Source organism: Neofelis nebulosa, chromosome 9 (assembly GCF_028018385.1).
Source record: "Neofelis nebulosa isolate mNeoNeb1 chromosome 9, mNeoNeb1.pri, whole genome shotgun sequence".
In the NCBI taxonomy this organism is placed as follows: Eukaryota; Metazoa; Chordata; class Mammalia; order Carnivora; family Felidae; genus Neofelis; species Neofelis nebulosa.
Window position 1 is genome coordinate 51,155,616 of NC_080790.1, and position 21,152 is coordinate 51,176,767.

The window sequence follows — 21,152 nt, forward strand, 5'->3', positions numbered from 1 at the left end:
ACGGTAAGAATGATTCAAGCAGTCTTTCGGGTGAGGGGAGAATGCATGGCTCTCTGCCCTGGGCAGGTGCAAGACTGACCCAGGTAAGAACAATCAGACACTGAGCAATCAAGGCATGATGCGACCTAAGCTGCTGCCCCCACCTCCTCCTGCTTCCCCACCAGCCATCCCTGCTCCGTTCTCTCATGCACACCCCCCTCTGCCAGTTCATTCTCCCCTGGCCTCGGACGCTGTTTTTTTAATTTTAATTTTAATTTTAATTTTATTTTTGTTTGTTTATTTATTTATTTCAGTTCTGCAAACTTTGGGACTTCCAAACTCTCCACTTTGCCTGAAATGCCCATGTTTCAATGCTCCAGTTTCTCTGTGTCGGGCTGGGCATGGCTTTGAGTGAGAGTAAGGAAGGACCTTCCTACCCTTGCCTGGGGTGCCCTGCCCCAGTAGGCATCAACTTTGGGGGATGCAGGCATTGCTGTGAACTCACTGGGAGACGACCCTTCTTTCAGTTATTGTTATGAGGACAGGAGGGTCTTCCATGATGATGTCTTTTCTTTTTAATGTTTTCATTTATTTTTGAGAGAGAGAGAGAGAGAGCAAGGGAGGGGCAGAGAGAGAGGGTACAGAGGATTTGAAGCAGGCTCTGTGCTGACAGCAGAGATCCTGTTGTAGGGCTCGAACTCACTAACTGTGAGATCATGACCTGAGCAGATGTCGGACACTTAACGGACTGAGCCACCCAGGTGCCCCTTCCATGCTGATATCTTGTAGAAGTGGCCCAGAACTGGGATTGAGGGATTTGAGGCTCCTAGGTGCCTTCCACCCCTATGTAACCCTGGACATGGAAATACCCTTCCTTTTCTGGCCCCAGTTATTTCAGAGGAGGGAGGTGGCCTAGATGGTTCTATGATAGATATATGCAAAGGGGTATTCTTATCTACATCCTGTGTAAACAGTACAGTCTCTTGTAATTCTGGGATTTTGTCAAACCAGCATCACCATCGAGGGACTTTGGTCTGTGGCTTTGGAACCTGGATTCCTAACCCTGACCATACCTTTCACCTCTCCCCCCAGCAACCTCAGTCACTCATTTTTGGTTAAATCCCTCTGATGTGTGGCCCCGTGTTAAGATGGACAGGGGTGAGTGGGTCCTGTGGATCTGCAAAGTACCTAAAACCAGCCCCCTGGTCCCTGCTGTGCAATCTCTGACAGACAAGGACACATAGATGCTTAAGGGGTCAGGGACCTCAGAGAGATGCAGATCAAATAAATGCACTGACCATTGAGAGGTGAAGGAGAACATTTCTGGAAGATTCATGGAGAAGATGGCTCTGAGCCTGGAAGCATAGTTGGGGATGGTCATAGACTGTTGGGGAGCAAGAGTGTCCTGATAAAGCAAACAGTATGGGCAAGGCCAGGAGGTGGGAACATGCAGGCACCACCCAGACAGTGATGGTCCCTTTACCAGATGTGAGGGTGAAATATTTCTGAGTGCTACTCATATCCTGATCAGGTGCTATCACTGCCACCATGTGTTTAATATATTAAATATTCTTATGGTAAATACTTATGTCATTTTTGACATCCTCTCTGTAGCAAAGCAGGGATTACATGCAGTCTGCATTTAGTTTGAGGGTGGGCTATGGTGCCCCCCCCAAAAAAAAAGATTAGGGTTTTTTCCCCCAAGTTTTTAAGTTTTATTTATTTTGAGAGAAAGAGAGAGAGCATGAGCAGAGGAGGGGCAGAAAACAGAGAGAGAGAGAGAGAGAAAGAGAGAGAGAGAGAGAGAGAGAGAGAGAATCCCACAGTCTCCATATTGTCAGCAAAACCCAATGTGGGGCCAAACTCATGAACAGCGAAATCATGACCCGAGCCAAAACCAAGAGTCAGATGCCCAACCGACTGAGCCATCCAGGTGCCCCATGTTTTTTTTTTTTTTTTCTTTTTTTTAATGTTTATTTATTTTTGAGAGAGAGAGAGGACAGAGTAGGAGGGGCAGAAAGAGGGGACAGGGGATCCGAAGTGGGATCTTCGCTGACAGCAGCGAGCCCGATGTGGGTGGGGCTTGAACTCACAAACTGGAAGATCATGACCTGAGTCGAAGTTGGATGCTCAACCGACTGAGCCACCTAGGCACCCCAAGATTAATTTTGTTTTTGATAACTTATTCCCCAGCTTTCCTTTTTGTGTCCTTTCCTTCCTGGGTCCCTCGGTCCCCATTACTGTAGTACGGTCTCCTGCCCTCTCTGGCCACCACTCCATGCTTGCCCTCTTTCTTCCTTCTCCTTCCACTTAGGCCTGGGGGTAGGACCCTTGGAGCCAGGATTCTCCTCTGTTTAAATTCTCTGCCCTGGAGCAGACCTCCCAGGGGCCAGCGTTTCCAGAAGGACCTTCTGGAGACCACACCCCCATCAAATACAAGGAGACAACCTCAAGGTGACACCTTCTGGTAGGTTAGCAACAGGCAGGAAGCCAATGAGGGAGGTTGGGAAGCAACCTGGCCATCCCTCCCCCTGGCCCAGGGCTCTAGAGAAGGGCCTGCAGCCTTACATCTGCCACTCGATGCCTTTGCATTCAGGGCCTGGCTGCCTGTTTGTTCATGGTTGAAAAGACTTCCTGCAAAGTTCACCGTGCCTCGGACCTTCAGCTTTCCCCTTCCCTCAAGTGCCCAGGGCTCTCCCGTCAAGCCTCGTGATGCATAGGGGTGAGAGGAGGGTTTAAAGCAGGGAGATACTCCTCCCATCCCTCAAATCTCCCAGATAATGGCCTCCTCTATAGTGAAGAGCCCAGCCCCCAGAACAGGCAGGCCTCAGGGATCTTGTAAGGTCCTCTTTGGCTGTCCCGCAGCAGGGCCTGGAGCCCCAACCCCTCAGCCTCTGACCGAGGGGCCTGTCTGAGGGTTAGTAAGGCCCAGCAACAGAAAAGCATGTTCTAGCTTCCTCCAGTCCTCATTTCTCAGGCTTGTCTTCAGGAACTTGGGATTTAGTTCTCCCTCAACCCATGCCAAGATCAGGGCTCTTTGGAACTTATTCTTGTGGCAGGAGGCCTCCCTTTAATGATGGTGTCAAATGAGATGGAATGTGGCCAGGTTGTTATAGGAACTCAGGAGAATCCCTGGAGTGGGAAAATAATGAGAACACGGGGCCATTCACCATTCAGCGCTGGAAAGTAGAGCATTCATTGTCCCGTGGCAGAGGCTGTGGCGTGGGAGGAAGCCGGCTTGGGGGGGGGGGGGGGAGGGGGGAGAGCTCGCTGCATCACTAGGAGGCTTTCGGGGTGTTGGGGGCACAGAGCAAGGGTCTGATTAAACTCTGGGTACAAAAACTAAACTTCCCACTTTCTAGCTGTGTGACCTTAGGCAAGTTGAAACAGTCAGCATGATCCCATTTTGTTGAAAAACGCTTTAAATCTAGAAGGAAAATCATCCTCACTTTTTTTTTTTTAAACCATCCTCATTTCTTCAGTAGTTACCTCAGTGCTATGTTTACAAGTGATTTAAAGTGATTTTTTGTGCTTATCCATTTTTTCTGACATTTTCTCTAAACAGCATGGATTAATTGGGGTCCCCTCCAATAAAAACCCTCACAAAGCTATCTCCACTTTGGAAACAGATTCTGGGAAGGGACTCTGGAATTTTGGTATTGATACCCATACATTTGAAAGGGGAAGGGGCTGTACTTTCCAGCAGTCAGGCTGCTCCTAAGAAGTTTCCCTGGCCCCTCAATGCCCTGGGTTAGACCAGTGTTGGCCACAGAAACTTCACACATGCCTGATGGGCCGGGTGGCCTGGCTGGCTTGTCCGGGCTCCCAGTTAGTCCTGCTGGTGGCTGTTCATTTCCCATGCTATGGGACTGCCTGTCAGCTGGCTCAGCAAACACCCCACCTGCCCCACTGGGTGCTTTTCCTGATGCTACATCCTGCCTTTAGACCAAGGTGCTTTTGTGGAGGTCCCTCTGCATTCCTCTGCTCAGCCAGCCTTATTCTTTTATCAACAGGAGAACAGAGGCACCTGGGTGACTCAGGCCCTGAGCCACAGACTCTTCATTTCAGCTCAGGTCATGATCCCAGGGTCGTGAGATCTAGCCCTATGTCAGGCTCTGGGCTGAGCATGGAACCTGCTTAAGATTCTCTCTCTCTCTGCCCCCTCCCCTGCTCACACTCCCAAGCAAGCAAGCAAGCAAGCAAGCAAGCAAAATTATAAAAAGGAGAACAGAATAGCTTCACTGGGTTTCTTTGCCCACGCTAGACAACCCTGATGTCTGGGTGCCTCACCTGACCTTGACATAGGCTGCCTTCCATGAATGTTATCTGCTTCTTGTTAATTTTTTGAGGTATGGTATACATATGATAGAATGCACAAATCCTAAATTTATGGCTTAAAGCATTTTGACCTATGTTTATACCCATATAACCACCACTTAGATGAAGATATTGAACATTTCCATTACCTCAAAGGGGTCCCTTGTGCCTTTTCCAAGTCAACACCCTGCCCCCCGCCCCCCAAAAGTAACATGACCTCCACCAGATTGGTTAGATTAGCATTGCCTGTTTTTGAACTTTATACATACTCTTTGGCATCTGACTTCTTTTGCTTTTCATTATGTAAGTCAGCTTTCACAAATCACCCCAAAATGTAGTGGCTTCAAACAACAACACTCAATTCTTTTGCTCACTGATCTTCCATTTGGGCAGGGCTTGCAGGGGATGGTTCATCACTATTCCATGCAGCATCTGCTAGGGCAGATTGATGGGGCTCTGGAAAGTCCATTTCAAGATGGCTCATTTGCGTGGTGGGTGAGTTGATGCTGACTGTCATCTGATAGCTCAGCTGCAGCCTTGGGCCAGAGCCTCAGTTCCCATCCAGATGTGTCACTCCAGAAGCTGCTTGGGCTTCCTTATAGTATGATGGCTGAGTTCCAAGAGAATGACCATCTCAAGAGAACGAGGTCAAAGTGCAAGGCATTTTCATGACATAGCCTCAGAGGTCACATAGCCTCACCTCAGCCATACTCTATTTGTGGCGGCAGTCACGAAGGCCTGCCCAGGATCAGCAAGAGGAAACATGGACTCTACCTCTCGATGGGGATGTGGGAATGTTCTAAAAGAGGGTGGGGAGTGGTAGATATTGGAGTGTTCATCTTTGGAAAATACGTTTTGCACTTTATTTCTGTGAGATTCATCCATGTTGTAACATGTATTTGTAGTTTGCTTTTTACATTGCTGAGTAATATTCCATTTACCTGTCCAGTCTACTATTGACATTTGGATTGTTTGCAATTTGGAGCTATTTGAATAGTGCTGCTGTGAATATTCTTATATAAATATTTTGGTGGGTAAATGCTGCCTTCAATCACTGTTGCTGTCCCTTTAGCTTTTAAGATCTTACAAATGATACAATCCTATCCTCCTTTTCCCCCCTCCCTCTCTCCATCAGTTACCGTAGCCGTATGTACTTAGTATGTAAATCTCTGCTGGTGTTTTTAGAATGTTGAAAAGAAATTCTATGAGTATTATATAAATACGTTCTCTTTATAAAAACTTTCAATATTGCAATTAAGATTACATTTCCTTCTGACACCCCTTGCCAAATCTGGATCCTTTCCTCTTACCCCACAGTAACCCCTGTCACTAGTTTGCTAAGTCTCCTTCTAGAGCTTTTTTGATGCATCTACACACATAAGTATTCTCATAGAAAAATATCGTTTTCTGTGTGTGTGGGGGGGGGCTTTGTTTGTTTGGTATAATGAATGGCATCATACGGCTCTGCAATTCACTTTCTCACTCAAAAAAATATGTTGGAGATGGAATCACATGCAGATGTACTTTGCTTTTTTAAACTGCCAAATATTGTTCCATAGTATTATTATACCCCTGTCATTTAGCCACATCCCTTTGGAAGGACATTTAAAGTGTATCCTTCTTTATTGTTTGCAAGTGAAAGAGTTGCAGGAGCCTTGGATCTATGCCCCTCAATGTCTGTTTTTCCCCTGCAGAGACGTCTCAGAGAGGCTGTGCAGCTGCTGGAGGACTACAAGCATGGGACCCTGCGCCCAGGGGTCACCAATGAGCAGGTAACTCTACTGGAGGTGGGAGGAGAAGGAAGGGGGCAAAGTCACAATCCTTTCTCTGCATCCGGAACCAACTCTCTTCCCTTCATTATCCACTTCCACTGTTACATAGCCATGTGGACTTCTGGTTTTTTGGAGGAGACACTCAGCTCTCTCTCATACCCTGGGTCTGGGGGGAAGCACGGAGGTGATAAGACAAGAGACGCCCAAAGGCAGTAGTTTCCTGGAGCTGATGTGTACATCTCTTCCCAATTCCACGTTCAGTGACATCACAGAAGTAACTTGAAATCAGCCACGTGGGAGCATTTACCCCATGGAAATTGGCAAATGCTACAAATCAGGACTTTCTTCCCCAAAGAACTAATTTTTAAATATTTACTAGCATACCACTACCCAAAAGTTCAGGTTGAGGATGGGAAAGATGGGGCAGGATAAAGGGGATTAGGCTAGGATGCTATAATTTCGTTTTTTATATATCATGTAGGAATTTGAACTAGAGCTAAGTAAAATGTTATTGGTTGTGTTTGGTTTGAGGAAAGGTAGAGGGATGCAGTGCAGGGCTGCTTTAATGATTATAAAGACTGATGGTTAACATTGCCAAAGTTTTTCTTTTTGTTTATAAACTTTATTTCAAAAACTTAAAAAAATTAATTTCACGCTTTTTTTCCCCCAAAGTAACATGTGTGCATAGTTCAAAAAGTTAAATAGTACTAAAATACCTGGAGGAAAAGTACTATGTTGTCCCATCCCTCTTCTGTTCCCATTCTTTTTCTCCAGAAGCAAATACTTTTAACTATTTCTTCACATAGAAATCTGTATGTCAAACCAGTATGCTTATCTATAGTCTTATTTTTCAACTAGTTCTTTGTATTATCTATTTATAGTAGATGAGGATTCAGCTCTCTTGTTATTTACTTTCATAAAAAACACACTTCTCTCCGCCATCCTCATTACTCTCCCAAAATAGTTATTATGGCTTTGGGGGTTGATGGATATTCAGTATTCACACTATTACAATTATACAAATACCATTTACTGTTTTTTGTTTTCTCTCTTTTGAACTTTGTATTTTACCTGGAGTTAATAATTGCCTTAGTTTTTCACATTGGCATAGTTTTCTTTATACCATCTCTACCTCTTACTACATTCTTTAGCAGCCTTTGATGTTTTCAGTGCCTCCTTTCAATCTGAAGACTCCTGTCCTTTTTTTTTTCCCCTGGAAGTTTTCCTTTCTGGTGTCCACCTCTTCCAGCTCCAGGCCTTTCTATTGGTGTATACTTTAGTTTTGGTGGAACACCTCTTTCAGTAGCTTCCTAATATAAGAGTAAATGGGAAGAAAATTTTGAGTCCTTTTATGTCTGAAAATTGTAATTCTTCACTCAGCCTTAATTGACAATTTTGCTGAGGAGAAAATTATAGGTTGACAGACATTTTGAAGACATTACTCTATTGTCTTCTCACTTTCAGGACAGCTGTTGGAAATCTGATACATTTCATCTCTGATTCTTTTCAAGTAACCTGTTTTCCCTTTTTGGAAATGTTTAGGATCTTCTCTTTTAAAATTTGTTATTTTGGGTTTCTAGTGACCCTCTTCAATCTGGAGACTCCTGTCTCTCAGTTCTGGCTAATTTTCTTATGCTGTTTCCTTGACAATTTCTTCTTATTTTGGAACTCCTGTTAGCCAAATACTCGACATCTTAAATTGACACTTAAATTTTCTTATATTTTTTTTCTCTTCCATTTCATCACTTTGTCCTGTGTGGCTTTGCAAGAAATTTCCTTGAGTTTATTTTCAACATATCTATTGAAATTTTAACTTCAGCTAGTATAATTTTAATTTCCAAGAGCTCTTTGACTGTTTCTTTTTAAAAATCTTCTTTTTTTTAATGTTTTTATTTATTTTGAGAGAGAGTACACATGCACACAAGCAGGGGAGGTAAGGAGAGAGAGACAGAGAGAGACAGAGAGAGAGAGAGAGAGAGAGAATCCCAAGCAGGCTTCACATTATCAGTGCAGAGCCCAATGCAGGGTTTGATTTCAAGAACCGTGAGATCATGACCTGAACCAAAATAAAGAGTTGGAGGCTTAACCAACTGAACCACCTCAGTACCCCTTAAATTCTTCTTAATAGAATTTTTTTCCTGTGTTGTGAGTACAGTAGCCATCTCACGTCTCTGCATTCTGGAAGACAAGTGGGGGAAGGAGGCTGGAGTCCCAATACTCACTTTGCAGACTTTTATTAATTTCCCTGCTTTGAGTCTCACTTACTCCCACCCTCTACTGTGCTGGTGTTCTCAAGTCTGGGATCACTTGGATTTAGTTTCTCCAGAAGGCTGATAAACCTATAGCATCTGGGAAACATAGGTGAGGGTGGTAAGAGTCACCTTGCTGTATGGTGAAGGCCTTGGGATCTTATTGCTTTGAGGACAGACTTTAGACCAACTCCCTGTGTTTAGTCTTATGATTAGCCCTTTTTTCCTGTGGTACCTGGTACCTTCAAGACCTGAACTTTGCTGGTGTTTTGAGAGCAATGGACTGGCTCCCTAAGCATGCCTTCCTCAGGCATTTGGGGGATGTTTTTTTCTTGTCTACTGGATAAGTTACTAAACCTCTAGTTATTTTCCATCCAAAAACATGTTGCTGTCCCTTCTCTGCTGTTGTCTCTCCTTCCATTCCTTTGGTGACCCTATGAGGCACTGCCCTTGCCTTCTAACACCTTTAGGTGTAAAGCCCGTGCTGAGGCTCTGGGCTGACCTCAGGACACACTAGTACCTGGCTGGATGTTCCTGGGGTGGGTGGCTCAGCCATCAGCTCTCCCCAACCTAATTCATGTAATATGTATTTATGGAGCACCTGCAGTCCAGTTTTGATGCTGGGGCCTAGGGGAGAGAGCAAGGAAGAAAGTAGATGAAGATTCTTGCTTCATGGACCCCCCGAATCTAGACAATGATTATGAAAAACCACCATACTGTGGGACAGCAGAAGAAGGAGTAACTTGCCCAGACTGTCTGGAAGAGATTCCCACCAGAGATTTGAGGGATGAGAGGGGAATGGCCAAGAGGAGTACTAGGTAAGAGCCATCTGGGTGAGGAAACACATCATGAGTGAAGATAGCAAGCCCCCCACAGTGGAAGTCTGGGAGAATGTGCTTGACGGAGGCCCGGCCACTTGGAAGGAGGGCAAATATGTGAGCTGATGCAGCACCTTGGCCAGATGTCCTTGTGCAGGGCCCCAGGGAGTGGTGGGAGATGGGGCAATGCCTGGCTAGACAGGGTCTATCTTCAGGCATCTGTGCTGCTATCAGCAGGAAGCACAGGCTGTGATCAGATCATCCCTGAGCACAGTGCTTCCCTCTGGCATGGGCACTGAGGAGCCTGGGTGGCCTCACCTGACATCTCCTCTCTAGGCCAAAGTAATCCTCAGACCCTTGCAATTCCTCTTGGACCTGTCAGGGGTGAGTTCAGCCCCCCAACTCTTCACCCTGCATCTGCTCCCAACCCAAGCTCCCTCTGGCTGAGGTTGGCCTCTTGGGACTCCCTCCAGCATCCAGAGGTTGGGGAGTGAGGCCACATTTCTCCTCTTTACTCCCTTCAGTAGCGTAAAGTTGCCTGCCCTATTTGCTGGGCCTCTTTTGTTTTCTGCCCTGAAAGCCCCAGTGTGCCCCCAGAGAGCTGGGAGGAGGGGAGGTGGGGCGGGGGATCCTGGCACTAGCCATGCTTCCCAATTCTGGCTCACGTTAGTGATACCTGCAGTGTCCATCTGATGGCTGGGTAGCACAGTGCTCTAGGTGTGAGCCTGCTGCTCAGCCCCATTAATAATCATATCCGCCCTCTACTTCCCTTTCCAGTCCTCCTGGCTCTCACAATACTTCCCTCCCTGGGCCTCATCTACAAAGCCATACCTCCTCTGGCCTCCATGGACAAGAACAGAGTGGGTGGATGATGACATATTAGCCCAGGATTTGGGAAAGCCTCAGCATTCTGCAGTTAAGGATGGTCCCCTATTCCTGGTCTAGGCTGGTCCTGCTCACAAGCCATATCTAGGCCCAGGGTGGCTCTGGATCTCAGTCTGGACAGCTGCCTCATCTGCCCCTAGGCTCTGTGCTTGCTCTGACGTCCTTTTGCAGGCGTGTGGATCAGAAGCCTGTGGCTGCCTCCTGATGCCTGCGGGCCTATCCTGATGTCACAGGCAGTGCAGGGTAACCTACTTACCAGCTTGTAAGCCTGGCCTCTTGTTATGACATCTCACCGGTGGGTACATACAAGTGGATTGCTAGTTTGTTCACACCTGATGGCCTTTGTTTGGTCTTCTGTTGGTGGGTGGCTGATAATTCCTCCAGAGACTGTTGTTAAAAGGTTGCTATTCCAGTGAAAAATTAGTCTTTAGGATAAAATAAAAATAAGTATGTATAAATTACCCTTTGGGCTTGACAAGTAGAAACTTGATGTGCTAGGAGCCCTATTAAGGACTGTAGTTATCAGTTAAACAACAAAGCCATAGGGGTGCCTTGGTGGCTCAGTCAGTTAGGCATCTGACTTTGGCTCAGGTCATGATCTCATGGTTTGTGAGTTCGAGCCCTGCGATGGGCTGTGTGCTGACAGCTCAGAGCCTGGAGTCTGCTTTGGATTCTGTGTCTCCCCCTCTCTCTCTGCCCCTCCCTCACTTGCTCCTATCTCTCTCTCTTTCTCTAAAATGAATAAACATTAAAAAAATTATTTAAAAAAAAGCCATAGATGAGAGCAAAGCTATAAGCATAGGCAGCTGGACTAGGTTTCTGGATGTTGACTCTGTTGTGGTGCTTTATACACTGGGGTGTCGCTGCAGTGGTTTGCTGTGGATGGAGATGGGTGAGGTTAAATATGAAAGATGCCCTCTTGGTAATGAGCCGCCACTCACTTTGGCTTACCAAGTGCCAGGCATTGTGCTAAGTATTAGCACTTTACACACATTTCAGTTAATGTTCACAGGAACCCTATTTGGTAGGTACTTGTATTAATCCCATTTTACAGGTAAGAAAACAGTCTCAGAGAGGTTACATTACTTACCTAAGGCCACATAGCCAGTATGTGGTGGAACAGGGATCTGACGCTGGGCCTGCTAGATCCAGTGCCCATCTTTCACCCACTTCCTGAAGGTGGATTTGGCAGGGAAGGGGATACTCTGTGGAGTGGACTGATGTGTGCAAACATGACAGGCAGAAGAGCTTGGCATTTGTGAAGGTCTGCAGCCCAGTTATACCTGTGCGGTTCGCACACACAGTGCAGGCCCTGGGCATCTGCTGAGCATCCTGTTTGGAGCAGTTGCTCTGGGAGGTGGACCCGAGGGGGAGATGAGCGCACCCTAGTTCCTGCCCTCACGCAGCGGGCTCCCAGCACAGGTGAGGTGACCACACAGAAGCAGGCGCTAGAGGCCAGGCTGGAGGCAAGACTGTGGCTGAGGCAGGTAGGAGCTCAGCAAGGAGAGAGTCCTGAGAATGCAGGGAGTGAGGAAAGGCCTCACGGAGGGGACACAGTGGTTAGTGTAGAGTGTAGACAGAGACCCACCGTGTTCACAGACAAGAGGGAAAAGTGAAGTGGAGATTGAGAGAGAGAGAGAGAGAGAGAGATGGGGAGGGAGTGTGGAGGAGAGAAAGGAGTGGGGAGAGAAGATGAGACCAGAGAGAGGAAGCTGGAGAGGCAGTTGGGAAGTTACTTATTGCAAAAGGTTTTGCAACCCAGGTAGAGATGTGAGATGCATTGTATGGGGCCAGGGGAAGCTACTGGAAGCTCTTGAGCAAGGGAGTAGCCTGGATGTGCACTGTGGTAGCATCAGTCTGAGTGCTAGGGGGAGGGTAAACGCCTTTAGGGAAACCAGCCTGGAAGCTACTGGAGTGGGCAGGCATAAGGGAGCAGGCGTAAGGGCTCTGGGAGCCCCTGTGGGCTGCTCTTGCCCATCATTCCACATCCCCCAGGGCCTGGGGACCAGCTCACCTTGTTAATTGCCTACTCTGCACCCAGTGTAACCTACTGGTTGCCCAGAGGCCCCACGAAAGGGTGGATTCTGCCTGCAACCTGCCAAGGAGAAAGGGCAGCTGGTGTAAGAGATCCTGCAAGTCTCCTCCTCTGGCAGTGTGGAAATGGGGTCAGCTGTGTTTGGGCTTTGCTGAAAATAGCGGAGAAAATATGAGAGAGTTAAAAATACTTGCACCCAAAATCTTCTCTGGGTGTCAGCAGGTTTGCCAGAAGGTGGCTGAAGGGAAGGCTTGGCTGATACCTCCCCTTCCTTACCCTAGCCTTCAGGACCCCTAGCCTCTGACTCCTGGTCAGGAGCCCACACCTCTAGGCTGGCCACGGTTTGTCCCTTACTGTTAGCACAGGACAGGCAAGTGGCCAATCCTAGCTGAAGCATTTGCAGGATGTGCTAGGTGTGGTGCTGGGCGCTGTAGGTGCATCTCTGGGCTGGGTCGCTGCAGTGGGGTCCTGGGTGGTCCCCCTATTCTACCTGGGCCCCTCTGTCACAGCACGCAGAGTAATCTGTGAGCACCTACATTATTTCACTTGTTCCTTGGTTCCAGAGTTTCTCAGCCTCAGTGCTATTGGCATCTGGGGCCACATAATTCTTTGTTGTAGGGGCTGTTCTGTACACCATAGGATTTTTAGCAGTATCCCTGGCTTCTACCAACTAGATGCCAGTAGCCCCCCTCCCAAGTCATGACAACCAAACATTGCCAAATGTACCCCAGATGCAAAATCACACCCCCCCACCCCCCCGGTGAGAACCACTTCTCTACAAACTGTGTTGTGTCCCTGCTTTCCACTCAGAGTAAAAGCCATAGTATTTAGCACAGCCTGCAAAGCCCCCTTCCTTCTGTGATCTTGTCTCCCAGTAGTCTCCCCTTATTCAGTCCACTCCAGTCACGCTGGCCTCCTTTGCTGTCCCTCACACGTGCTGGGCAGGCCCACTTCTGCCTCAGGGCCTTAGCTCTGGCTGTTCTGGCTGCCAGAACAATCTCCCACTAGATATCTGCATGACTTACTCCCTCCTTCAAGTATTTCCTCCCATGTCACCTGAATGTAAATGACCCCAGGGCACCTAGGTGGCTCAGTGTGTTGAGCATCCGACTCTGGATCTCAGCTCAGGTCTTGATCTCCGGATCATGAGTTCAAGCTTCACACTGGGCTCCACGCTGGGCATGGAACCCACTTAAAAAAAAAAAGAAAGAAAGAAAATGACCCTGCCCACCTTGTACTGCTGTGCCCTCCATCCCCACTGCATATAAGCTTCATGAAAGCAGAGATTTTCAGTATTTTTTTCATTGATGTGTTCTTAATGCCAGAGCTGTCTGTGGCTGGCACATAGTAGGTGCTCAGTAAATATTTGCTGAATAAATGAATTTGCTTTAATTTTCACAATAACCTTGAAAGTAAGTATTCCTATCCCCATATTGCAAAAGAGGACGTGGAAGTGCAAAAAGATTAAGTAAATTGCCTCAAATCACATGGCCAGCAAGCGGGAGATCTGGAGTAAGCCAGGGTTTGATTCCAAGGTGCGTCCTCTTCGAGAAGCTGCACGTATACAGAAGAAGTTACTGCCGCTAAACTACCAGGAGGATGTTTTTCTCCTTTTATGAATCTGTAGGATTGAGGGGGGTACCTTTACCCCACATAGACTTGCATATGTACATATTACCTGGGAGTAACCATGGCAACAAAATTAATGGTAAGGAATAATGGGATTGGCCCAAGTGATAAATTAGGAAGTTTTTTTTGTTTGTTTTATGGAGGCATCCTTTGCTTTACAGAAGGATCCCCTTCGGGCTCTGTTTAATTACCTTCTGGAGGTTGTTTTAAATAGGCTCTGTCTTTGCTGCCTTTAGAGGTTTGGAGAAGCAGCTTGGAAGGAGGCAGAGGGGAAGGGGAGTGAGCCAGACTGGGGGCGGTTGCTCCCTTCATCTGGGTTTTGGGTGCTGGGGTATGCCCTGCTCCATACCCAAAAGGCAAGGCTTTTCCTTCTGAAGCCCACCCTCTGCCCCTTCCCTTGGCCTCTACACGGGGTTCTAATAGGTTCGTATGGCAGCTCGGCTGAGACACTGGCCATTTCTGAAATCAGCAAACTTCTGCATTGTTCCAGCAACCTCTTGCCCAGACTGCTTCCCCCACCCCCGCTCTGTCCTCATTGCCCAAGCTGAGAAATCAAGCAAGGTCCAAAGTCTCACGTCCACATGAGTTCCAAGGGTGCGACTGGGGCCGCACCCTTTTATGTTCCGCCAGAGGCATGGAGTGAGATGGGCTGAGCCCAGAGAAGACAAGTCATGTTAAGGATTTTATAGGTTAAAGGTTGAGGAATTCGCAGGTTAAAGTGTAGCTACTTCACAGGCTGATGAGAAGATGCCAGAGGCTCCCCATTTAAAATAAACATTAAAAAATTTTTTTTCACATTTATTTTTTTTGAGAGACAGAGCAAGACAGAGTATGAACAGGGAAGGGGCAGAGAGAGAGGGGGGACACAGAATCTGAAGCAGGTTCCAGGCTCTGAGCTGTCGGCACAGAGCCCGATGCGGGGCTCAAACTCACGGACCGTGAGATCATGACCTGAGCTGAAGTCGGACACTTAACCGACTAAGCTATCCAGGTGCCCCTAAAGTAAACATTTTTTAAAAAGGATCTACTGGGTACAGAGTTTCAGTTGGGGAGGATGAAAAGGTTCTGGAGGTGGATGGTGGTGATGTCCACATAACAATGTGAATGTGCTTAATGCCACTGACCTGCCACTTAAAAGTGGTTAAAATGGTAAATTTTTAGGTTATGAATATTTTTCCACAATAAAAAAAGATGGAAAATAGCCTAAAAGTCCACTTATAGGGTACGGTTTACAATATATTCATCCAAGGTTTCTGTTAGGAAGAGTGGTGGTGATATGGAAAGATCTCTGAAATATATAGATGCCTAAAGGGAGAGAACAGTGAACGTCAGTGTGCCAACATTTAGAAACAGGTGCATGTGGTGGTTAAGACTGGAGACTTTGGAGCCAGACTGGTTGGGTTCAAATCCCAATGCTGCTGTAAGACTTTGGGCAAGTCCCATAACCTGTCTGTGCCTCCATTTGCACATCTATAAAGCGGGGAATGTACTAGTCCCTGCCCCAAGGGGCTATTGAGGAGATTACATTAGTTAATATGTACAAAGCCCTCAGAAGGGTGTCAGACTCCTAGCACTTGTTCACTAAATGTGAATAAATGAGTGAGGATGAATGGAGGGACAAATCTGAGTCAGAGGTCGTGAGCTCTGCCTCTGAGACTTTGGAGGTGGTCTGAGCTTTGACTTCCTCACCTGGGCTGCGAGCAGGTTTCTGAGTGTGAGAATCAAATAATTAAAGGGAGGGAAGGTGCTCAGCCCAACGGGGAAGCATGGAATTATGTGTGAGGCTTTGTTATCGCCTCTTATCTGTGGCACTGGCCTGCATGGTGTGGTAGTGTCATTGCAGGGTGGGGAATATGTCTGTGTGCGCTGGGTCCCTGGCCTTGCCGCTGACGCCCCCGCTCCTGGGTGGGGCAGAGGAGGCAGTCCTTGCACCTGAGGGACATGGCCGTGGCCGTGGGTTACAAGCACTGGGCTGCGCAGCTGGACTTCTGCGGGAGGAGAGCAACAGGTGCTGGCGAGGGGTATCAGCCACCGGGCTGCAAGGAAGAGGTTCGGGGACCCCAGGATGATGTCAGCTGACTCTCCTCCTCTTCTCGTGCCTCAGGCACGGCAGTCACCCTGGCCACACCAGGCACCGATCTGCTCCAGAGGCTCCTGGAGAGCAGGAGAACATGAGTCGAGAGGCCGGGTAGGCCCGGGGGCCCATCTCCATCCTGCCACCAACCCGGAGGACCCTGGCTGAGTCACTTATTCTCTCTGAGACGAGTTGCTTTGTCTGAAAATAATCTACCTACCTCACAGGCATGTTGTAGGAATAAAGACAATCGAGATGAAGTTACTCTGAAAAATAATTAAGTCCCTTAAAAATAGATTGCTCATTTGAATGAATGACTTCTCCTCTACTTTAGGCATTCATTGAGCACGTTCCAGGGGCTGAGTATTTTAGATATGTACACCTCATTGAGACCTCTGTTTAGTCAGGGTGAGCCAAGCACCGGAACAAACAACCCCAGATTTCAGGGACTTACGCACAAAGGTCTATTTCTCTCTCATGTCAGAGTCCAGTGCTGCTGGGGAACAGGGCACATGCCATTGTCCAGGGCCTGGCCTCCTCTGCCTCGTGGCTTCGCTGCCACCAGCCTCCACTGGATCCTCTGCGGGAGGTTGCGGGGCCAGGCCTGGTGGAGGTGTGGTGAATGTCACTTCCACCCATAGTTCATTAGCCAGCACCCCATCACATGAGCCCACCTGCCCATGAGGGAAGCTGGAAACACAGGCTTCGCTGTGTGCCCAAAGGGAAATGCAAACTGCTGGGAGCATCCAGCATGGTTCTGCCCTACTCTTACAACAACCCATTTCACTGATGGAGAAACTGAGGCACATAGGCAGAGTAATCACACAACCAGCAAGTGATTTGAACACAGTTCTAATACCTGTTCTTTGTACTGTCGTTTGATGTCTTAGACCAGTGTTTTCCACCCCAGCTCTTCATCAGAATCGTGGGGAATTTTTTCTTTTCTTTTCTTTTTATAAGAGTTATATAAAGAGATCTTGCACTTTTTTTTTTTTCAAATAAAATTTTGGAGCGCCTGGGTGGCTCAGTCAGTTAGGCATCCAACTTCGGCTTGGGTCATAATCTCCTGGTTCATGGGTTTGAGCCCCACGTAGGGTTCTGTGCTAGCGGTGAGGAGCCTGCTTCAGATCCTTTGTCTCCCTCTCTCAAGCTCATGCTCTCTAAGAAATAAACATTTAGAATAGAATAGAATAGATTAGAGTAGAATTTTAATTTAGAATAGCTTTAGGTTTGCTGTGTGCCCAGCACTGTGGCAGATAATGGAGGACAGCAGCATGCATGCCCGTGCCTCTAAGAAGCTGGACCTAGAAATGGAAGATTCTGATCCTGGGTGAGGAGTATGGGGTGTCAGGAATCTGAGCACAGGGCCTGGGGTTGCACCAGAGCTGGTGCTGGGACTGGAGGCGCACTGTATGAAGGCACTTTCTGAGCAATAGAGGATCTGCCTTTTATCACTTTTTTTTACCTCTTTGCTGTTATGCACTGACTCACCTTCTTTGGCCAACAGTGATTTTGCATTTAGTTTTTCTCTCTTCAGTCCCCTTTTCCCCTAATTATTAAAAAAAAAATCTACCATTTCTAATCTTTGAGGGTCTGGAATAGCAGACAATCAAATATGTTTGAAATGTATCTAAAATAAGGATAATTAGGCTGTTGATTAAGGCTTGAGGGACTCTGCTGTGAGTAAAATGCATAAACTTTAATATATCAATCTTATGCTTCTGTTTCTGCTACCCAGTAGCCTTCTGCAGCTTAATTTATATTCCAGATGACAATGCTGCTATATAAATGAAGCGTAACTGAAGCGTTCTCTTGTAAAACTCAAATCAACTGCTGGCCACCTCCTCCCTCTCACCCCATACCTTCTTGCTCCTTTAAAAATGCCCCGCCTTTGGTTTGCCCATAAATTTTGACTCTGTTTGCTTGATTTCTTTTTGAAAGGTTTATCTTCTCACATGTTAACATCTCTCAAATGGGATGAGTCTGTTAATTGATGGAGGTCTTGGCATTATGTTATACTTTTATTTCTTAGTGGGACATGCCAGTGTATCTTAGGATCAGTGATGTCTTAGATTCAATGAAATACAGCATTTGTGTCATTTGAAGGAACTGGCAATTGTTCTGTCCCTCCAGCCTGTCTCCTGTGATGTGCTGGAGAGACCTCACTGCCCATTTGAAAGCAACTTCTCTTTATAACCTTGTTATAATAACAGCAACAATAGGAAAATAATGCCCACAGCAGTCGGCAGCAATAAAGCCCTTCCTGTGTGTCCATCGCTGCGTCAGTCACTTTTCCTATTCCTCTTTAACAATGTTGGAGGCAGAGCTATTATCCGCATTCTACAGATGAGGAAATGGAGGTTCAGCAGAAGAAGTGGCAAAGCCAGGCATCCAGGCAGTCTGTCCAGCCTTGAAAAATCTGTGTTATGCTGCCTCTAATGATTCTGGGAGACAATTAAAGTAACTTCATTGAAATCGGGACTCCATACCTGGCCATACCTTAGAATCAACTAGAGAATTGCTGGAAGAATTTTTCAAGTAATTTTACAGCGCAGCCAGAGCAGAGGACCCTTGGTTGAAATGACCTGCATGAGAGACCCGAGCTCTGCTGTTCTGGGCTCCCTGATGCCACAGCCCCAGGGATGCTGCCAGTCCTGGGGGCATCAGGACAGCCTGAGCTTCTCAGGCCCTCCGAACTGGATCTCTTGGTTAAAATATGGGGCTTTGAGACTTTAAATTGATATGTGCTTTGAATTTTTGTCCTTTATTTTCTTTTCCTTTTTCTCTCCCTTCCTTCCTTGCAGCTCTGGAGTGCACAGAAAATCAAGCAGGTAATTCAATTTTGGATTCATTTCCTTCCCTCCTCTCTGCTCTCCTGGACCTTGCCCTGCGCTGTCCTGGGGAATCATGGCTGTGCTGCTCAGCCTTGCCCCTCCCATTTGCCACGTGCTGCCCTGCCGTCCCTTCTTCCCCAACACCCAGGGCCTGAGTTTCTGAATGCCAGAGCTCAGGCCCCTTGCCTTCTCCTGGGCCCCTGAGCTCCTTCCCTGTGGGCTCCTTTACAAAATCCTTCTTACATGCCCACTAAATGCTAGGCACAGGGGACAGAGGACCCAGTCCCACTCACCTGCATTCAGCTTTGAGCATTAATCAGGAAAAGTCCTGTTTGCTGCCCGTGTTTTGTTTCTCTTGCCTTGAATGGTGAGAAAGGACTGGCCTTCCAGTCCTCCGGGGGGAGCTCTCCTTTCCCTCCCTCCTCCTCCTCCCCACAGTCACCCTGTGCTCTGTTCCCTGCTCTTGCCAGGCTATTCTACACCCAGATACCAATGAGAAGATCTTCATGCCCTTTAGAATGTCAGGTAAGCCCCTGGGACCCTCCTGAATCTGCCCGACCTCGGGCGCTTACCACGGTCACAGCTGCAGAAGCATCCAGATGCACCAACCTGAGGAGGGGCAGAACCTGTTACACACACGGCCAGTTTGCACCTCCGTATTCACCTTGGCTCGACCATACACGTCTCTGGCCAGGCCTTAGAATCACCTGTGGGGCTTTAAAAAAAATGTGCCTGTCTGCCTTTTCTTCCTGAGCAGTTGGGGTGCAGTGGAGGCCTCCACAGGTGAATCTGGGGCTCCTTTTCCTGTTATACACCACCCACCTACGGCGGCAGCCTCAGGGATGATACCTGCTTCCGGCAAGCCCTATCTTCTCTCTCACCTACCTGTGCGTACTGTGCTCTTTCCTTGCAAACCACGCTCCCTTAAAGGCACTTAATCCCCAGGCTAACTCCCTGGTGTCCGATCCTGCTATTAACCTGTACTCCAGAATGCATAAACTGCATTAGCACTACTGTGCACACAGGGAGGGTGGATTCCCATTCTGTGGAGACCAGTGGTAGAGGGGCTGGGGTGGGAAAGTGGACATAAGATCCCTGCCCCCACGAAGTCCCTGCCCCCAGGAAGTCCCTGCCCCCAGGAAGTCCCTGCCCAGTGGTCACTAGAGGGAAGCTCTGTGTGCATGAGCTTAGTAGCCCAGAAAACACTTGCACACACGGGGCCTGGCCTCACGTGTTTGTCCTACCTATAGTTCCGAGAGGCCACAGGCCCTGTCCAGAGTCACACAGCAGAGGTCAGACTCCCACCAGAGTGTTGATGCCTACTGCGTGGCATTTCTCAGTGCACTGGGGCATTCTTGCAGGGTGGGTGGGAGGGCTGTTGGCTGCTGCCTTGAGAAGTCCTCAGGTGGCTGGAGAAAGAGTCTCTACCAAGAGGTGTTCTCAGCTGAGGCAGTCAGGATCCCCACCCCCAGACAGCCTGACCTCATGTGAGTGAGAGAACAAACAACCACGTGACCTCACCGTGCTGAGGCATTGCGTGCCCACGGACCCTCCTTGCTTGGCTGTGAGGAACTCCCAGGTAGCAAAGGCCTCTGGCCGAGCATCTTGCAGCTACGGCTGTAGGTGCACCGGGCCACAGCACGCTCTCACCTGGGGCCTGGATCCTCTTGTAATTCTCCAGTCAAACCTGGGGCCCATCTCCAGAGGAATGCGGGCAGTAGAGTGACGGTTCATGTGCATGCGCAATTCTGCACAGTCAGGATGCGAACCTTTGCTTTAGATAACCCAGATAAGTGTGGTTCTCTGCTGTCCAGCCCGCCAGCTGACTGCCTGCCATAAGCTAGAGGCCAGGGACACAGGGCCGCCCACTGACAGTGGGAGGTGGAGGGCAGCAGACGGGGCCTCCGATAGTCCAGGGAAGCGAGCAGTGAGGAGACAGTGCCTGGGGCCTGCTCTACTGAGGATGTTTAGGCAGGGTAGGAGAGATTTTAAAGAGTACCCCTGGCAGTTAGAGGTGCACATCTCAAGTGTGTGGAGAGTTCCCCTTTCAGAACTGAAGTAAGGCTGTGTGCTAGAAAGGTAAGCTGAGAGAAGAAGGAGGGCATTCTGGGGCCTTTGAAGGCAGCGTGCTGTGTGTAGTGGGCGTGGGCAGGGGACATGGTGCCTCCTGGAGGAAATCATGGAAGGAACACCAACTGTAGCACCAAGTGCATGGTGTTCCCAGCGGTGGGCAGCCCTGACCTCAGCAGAGGGCTTCTGAGTTTTGGAGGGAGAAGTATCTGGCCAAAGGGGGACAGAGAGAGGGTGGCTGGGGGACACGGGGGAGCCCTCCATCCTGGGGAGGGCTGAGCCGGGAAAAGCTCTGGGGGCTAGAGGTGCCTCCTGCCTCGCTGACCTGACCTCCCTCATCAGGACCATTGACAAGACCAAGTCTAGAGGTCTCTTCTGGTGCCTCTGTTGAGGGGTGGAGTGGGATGGGGGTGGGACTGTAAGACCTGACCCTTTCCTCTCCCCTCTCAGGTTACATTCCTTTTGGGACGCCAATTGTAAGTACTGCCTT

General features: G+C 48.3%; 1 protein-coding gene and 1 long non-coding RNA gene across 8 annotated transcripts in view; one reads left to right on the forward strand and one right to left on the reverse strand.

The window, feature by feature from the left end:
- The window catches only part of SFXN5 (sideroflexin 5), a 116,865-nt gene that overhangs the window by 20,892 nt on the left and 74,821 nt on the right, over positions 1 to 21,152 (forward strand). For 4 of the 7 annotated variants that reach the window (XM_058683710.1, XM_058683708.1, XM_058683705.1 and 1 more), the window contains 4 exons: positions 5,991 to 6,068; positions 18,563 to 18,589; positions 19,063 to 19,117; positions 21,113 to 21,138. In XM_058683710.1, the coding sequence (XP_058539693.1) occupies positions 5,991 to 6,068; positions 18,563 to 18,589; positions 19,063 to 19,117; positions 21,113 to 21,138 (186 nt within the window). The remainder of the gene's footprint in view (positions 1 to 5,990; positions 6,069 to 18,562; positions 18,590 to 19,062; positions 19,118 to 21,112; positions 21,139 to 21,152) is intronic. The other 3 variants (XM_058683707.1, XM_058683706.1, XM_058683709.1) reach the window with 2 other exon arrangements.
- LOC131484917 (uncharacterized) lies at positions 16,084 to 19,964 on the reverse strand. Its single transcript, XR_009248497.1, has 3 exons — positions 19,837 to 19,964; positions 19,165 to 19,307; positions 16,084 to 16,918 (listed from the first exon to the last, which is right to left on the reverse strand). It is a non-coding gene; the product is annotated as an uncharacterized LOC131484917 (long non-coding RNA).